A 5,000-nucleotide genomic window follows, 5' to 3' on the forward strand; every position below is an offset into this window, starting at 1 on the left:
AAAGTACAGTGGTGGGCTACACATGCCGCTGCTCTCCCAAATTGGTCTGCTGCAGTCAAAAAGATCTTGTTGGTGCAGCCTAGTTCAGCATCGGCTGAGCGAGTGTTTAGCCTGCTACAAAATGCATTTAGCAAGCAGCAAGAGGCAGCATTAGAGGAAACAGTGGAAACATCGGTCATGTTACGTTACAATGACAATAAGCGCACATGAAATCATGAATTATGTAGAGGGGTAGCTGGTGGTGCAAAACCTTCAGGGACAGTGTAAATATTGTAAATATTGAAAAAACATGGCTTTATACCACAAACACTCGTTTATGTCAGAGAAACTTTATATCCTTAATAAGCATATTAGCAAAGTTTGTTTTGTTCTAATACAATCACGTGGTTGGGTTGAGAGAGACTCAGTCTTACCATATTGATCAGGGCTCGAAATTGCGACTCACTGGTCGCCAATGCGACTAAAAATTGAGCGCTGGCGACTAAATATTTAGAAGTGGTCGCCAACTGACGCCTCTTGTTTTGTCCGATAAGTAAAGAACATCACGACACAACTTTTGTTTTATATCTTTATATTACAAAATCAATCGGAAATGGTAGCTAGTATATAACTCACCTTTCCGTTCCCTGTAAAATAATGTCTGAATGACCTGAATATTACAAGGTAATCGAAAAAATTGATACTCCGTTCACGGCACGCCATATTGCTTCAGCGGCTTCTTCTGAAACTGGGATTGCAAGCGCACTTCAACACAACGTACTTTACAATTTGAGTTGTAAATCAATCTCTTACACCAAAAAATTGAAAGCAACTTTTGAGAAACTTTTGGATTTTGGGGCAACTTTTGAGCAACTTTTAGAATTTTGGAGCAACTTTTGAGCAACGTTTTTGGAAAATTGGAGCAACTTTTTGAGAAAATTGGAGCAACTTAGGGACAGCCCTACCTGTAATGCCGTATAAAAGAGGGCCTTTCCTCTTGAAATATTGTTATAGAGAGCAGGGGAGGTGCAGTGGTGAGAGCACCCGCCTGGCTTCCATTCTCAGATTCGGCGTCACATGAGGTTTGAGTTTTTTGGTTCTCTACTCTGCTCCGAGAGGTTTTTCTCCAGTTTTATCTTCTCTTGGGGTACAGGGATGGTGCAGTGGTGAGAGCACTCGCCTCCCACCAATGTGGCCTGGGTTCGACTCCCATACTCGGCGTCATATGTGGGTTGAGTTTGTTGGTTCTCTACTCGGAGTCCGCTCCGAGAGGTTTTTCTCTGGGTACTCTGGTTTTTTCCCTCTCCTCAAAACCAACATTCGATTTTGTTCTGAGTTCACTTGATTTGATTTGTTTTCGGTTACAATGTCCTCATTTAGCGGCCTAACGCTAAATACATTTAACACTTAAGTAAAGTTCATTAATAAACTTTCGACCTCAGATATTGCGTTTATAGCTTGCTGATTGGTTCACTCAATCTCGGTTATCAGCTCATATACAGTATGACCTAATTTGAAAACTGATTGCGTCAGGTGTTGTCAAGCTGGAAGCTGATTGGCTTTAATTTCCAGGTGCCCAACCGTTCAGAATTTGTTGAAAATTTAATTAAACAATTATTCCATTGTTGGATACGAGACTGGTTAAACTCAACTCGGCGTTACAGGCAAACTAAAGTCCGTCAAGTCTATTATTAAGCATAATTCCTCAGAAATGAAATCTCTTCCAACAGACTGTTTTCACTCACGTGATTAATAACCTTGTTTTTCCACCGAAACAAAAGAAAACGTTTGCATGATTATAGAGCTCAATTCCCGGGGGATTAGTTGGGTACACCAACATGGCTGCCGTTCCATTGTTTAGGTACACTAACAAGACCGCCGTGACGTCACGTGAAAACACTCTACAGAAAGAGAAATTGATAACGATTAATCCTATCCCGTCAAAAACTCCGTAGTTCCTCACCGTCTTCATCGGTGCTCAAACATTCATCCTCCGTGTAGTTACCTTCTCCTTTGCTGTTAAAAGCCCGAGCTCTTATGCAGTAGTTGGTAAACTTCTGCAACCCGTCGATATTGAGTTCCAGGGTAGTCCCATTGACAGACAGTTCTCCCGAGTCATTGCTTCGAGACCCGCGGGTCCTGATCACAGTTTTATTGTAGACAATTTTGTATCCCAATATAATACCTCTTCTATCCTTGAGCGGTAGTGGAGCCCATGTTACGCGAAGGCTGGTTGAGCTGGTGTTAATAGCTGACAAATTCTGAGGAGGAGCAATAGGGGCTGAAACAAAGGAATTTTTTTAGAAATTACTCAATGCGTGCCTAATCACTGAAGGAAAACGATGATTGTGATGGTGATGATGATGTCGATGATGAAATCGGGAATGAGAATGATACTGATGACGAAGACGAAGGTTACAATGATGATGATGGTGCTGATGATGGCGATGATGATGATTATGATGATGATGATGATGATGATGATGCTAGAGATAAAGATGACAATGATCTTCAAAATTTCTATGACGATAATGATGATTGTGTTGTTGATGACGAAGATGATGATGGTGCTTGTGATGATGATGATGATGATGATGATGACGATAATGAGGATGATGATGATGATGATGACGACGACCATGATATTGATTGTGATGATGATGATAATGACGATAATGATGATGATAAAGATGCAGTTGACGATGATGATGATGATGATGACGACGGTAATTACAATGTTGATGATGATGATGATGATGACAACGGCGACTGGTATGCCATATCGAAAATCAAAATCCACTATTGACATACAGGATGATGTGTGATGATTAGAACAGGTGCCCCAAAGCTGCCAATTAACCGGGTGAAATGGTTGTATTGTCGCGTGATGTGTTGGCCACACCAGGTTGGTTTTATGGTGTACCACCTTGGTTTTCTTGCCTATTTCATGGTAATTTACGATAGCATTAAAAGCAAGGTGAACTCAACAGAACAAACCCGGTATGGCCATCACGTCACGCATGCACACAACCATTTCATTTGCCATGCTCATGGAGCCTAATCCCGAAACATCCCTCCGTGGCTGCCAATGAGCTAGGTGAAAAGGTTTGTGCGCATGCGGGACGTGATGCCTACACCGAGTTTGGTGTTATGGTGTGTTCACCTTGCTTTTAAAGTTAATTTACAGTGCTGAATCGCGCAACTTATCATTCGTCGTAATCGCTATAAAACGTGATATAAATCAGCTTATTACCTTCTTCGTCCGTGGTTGCGACGAGGCATTGGCTGTGATTGCCCATTCTGCTGTGTGTGAAGGATGCCACCTCGATGCAGTATTTGGTGAACACTGTCAGGTTTTCTAATATTGTTGTGTTACTTATTGTGCAGAGAAAATGATCTCCTTCTTCTTCACCATCTGAATTCTTCGCATACCTAACTCTGTAGCCTGTGATATTGTGTTTTTCCAAAATGTCTGGACGAAGAGAATCCCACGTGACCACGATTGAGGTCGAGCTTTGGTTGTAGGCCGTTATGTTCGATGGAGATTCTGCCGAAAAAACAAAAAAATGTAAACCTTTTTTCATCCCCGAGGAGTAACAAGAAGTCCGTCCGGAAATTTTAAGAACAGTACTTATTGATGTAACTACACAGTCTTGCCAGGCGCTTTTCAGTAATGTTCGTATTAAAGGAGTTCTGTGTGTATTACTCACATTCACTCTTGCATGATTTCCTTGAGTGAGAAGATCATACATAAGAAGGATTTTGCCTCTCTCCTTTCGTATTGAGAGAATCCCTTGAGAAAGTGTGTGAAAGATGGTTTAATGTTCTAACCGCGTTGACGACCGTTATTGCTTCAAATTTCTGAGAATGCGCAGAAGAGCCGGAAGTCCATGATTGGCAGACTTCCTGCTTTGGCTGTGGTCAGAGTCCGTGTTCTTGGCGCTGACCAAAAGAAAAGCGGACGCTGGGAACGAGAATGGCAAGGGTTAAGTTGTAATTGCGGCAAAGGAGAGCCTCTGCCTTAAATAAGGTCGTACCGCATTTATAACCAGAGCTCATCCGTTGAAGGGGCTGTGTCACAGCGGCGATGCAGTTCATTTTGTATAGTTTACGAATTACTCGCCCCTACTTGCTATACAACTAACATTAGTATGGGTCATCAAATGGTGTCGAGTGAAATTGGGGAATAATTTCACGCGCGTTTTGTCCAAAATTGAATGATTTCCCGAGCCTTTAGGCTAGGTAAATTACTTGATTGTGGACAAAACGCAAGCGAAATTATTCCCTTATTTCACGAGTATACCATTTTATTACAAATATCATGAGTGAAAAATTACGTTAATAAAACGCCATTTTGGCACTGCAGGAATAGTTGCCATGGCAACATTGTAATTTCACATGTGAAATCGTAAATTAACGGTGAAATTTCGCGCCAAAATTAAGGAGTAATTTGTCACCCATGTTATTGCCCAGAAATTACGTTTAAACAACACACATGAAATCAAATCTTCGTGACAGCATAATTTCTGTCGAGCATACACAATTTGAGCTACAAGCCAAAGAGAGAGATTTTGAAAAACCTTTATGTTGAACAGAGTTAACTGATTAGAGTGTAATGTGAAGTGCTAGTTTTCTACCCCATATGAACCATGTGAGCGTTAGCCCTACTAATGGAAATGGGCCCACACAAGGACAGAGAAAAACTCTGACCAGGGTGGGTATTGAACCCACGACCTTCGGGTCGTACGACTAACGCTCGTAGGGCTAACGCTCACATGGTTCATATGGTGTGGAAAAATAGCACTTCACATTACACTCTAATCAGTTAAGTCTGTTGCCATATAAGTGCTACACGGCCAACGTTTGCAAAAACGTAATCCTTCCTTGCTATGCCACGCAAAACGATGCAATTTCATGACACCCAAAATGCCCGAAAAGTAGAGCGAAACATTGCAATAACAACTTAAAACAGTTGAACAGCATAAACGAAATACAGCAAAAGGAAAGAGAACTTCAAGCAT

At 41.5% G+C, this 5,000-nt stretch overlaps 2 protein-coding genes across 2 annotated transcripts in view; one reads left to right on the forward strand and one right to left on the reverse strand.

The window, feature by feature from the left end:
• Window positions 1–878, forward strand: part of LOC138024360 (uncharacterized) — a 2,859-nt gene extending 1,981 nt beyond the window's left edge. The window contains exon 1 of the mRNA XM_068871530.1: window positions 1–878. This exon is cut by the window's left edge and continues 1,981 nt beyond it. Within this exon, the coding sequence (XP_068727631.1) occupies window positions 1–210 (210 nt within the window). The 3' untranslated portion in view covers window positions 211–878.
• Window positions 1–5,000, reverse strand: part of LOC138024358 (uncharacterized) — a 26,841-nt gene that overhangs the window by 16,123 nt on the left and 5,718 nt on the right. The window contains exons 2-3 of the mRNA XM_068871528.1: window positions 3,233–3,526; window positions 1,943–2,260 (exon numbers count right to left, since the gene is read on the reverse strand). Coding sequence (XP_068727629.1) covers window positions 1,943–2,260; window positions 3,233–3,526 — 612 coding nt within the window. The remainder of the gene's footprint in view (window positions 1–1,942; window positions 2,261–3,232; window positions 3,527–5,000) is intronic.

The sequence above is a fragment of the Montipora capricornis genome, chromosome 11, assembly GCF_036669925.1.
Source record: "Montipora capricornis isolate CH-2021 chromosome 11, ASM3666992v2, whole genome shotgun sequence".
NCBI lineage: Eukaryota > Metazoa > Cnidaria > Anthozoa > Scleractinia > Acroporidae > Montipora > Montipora capricornis.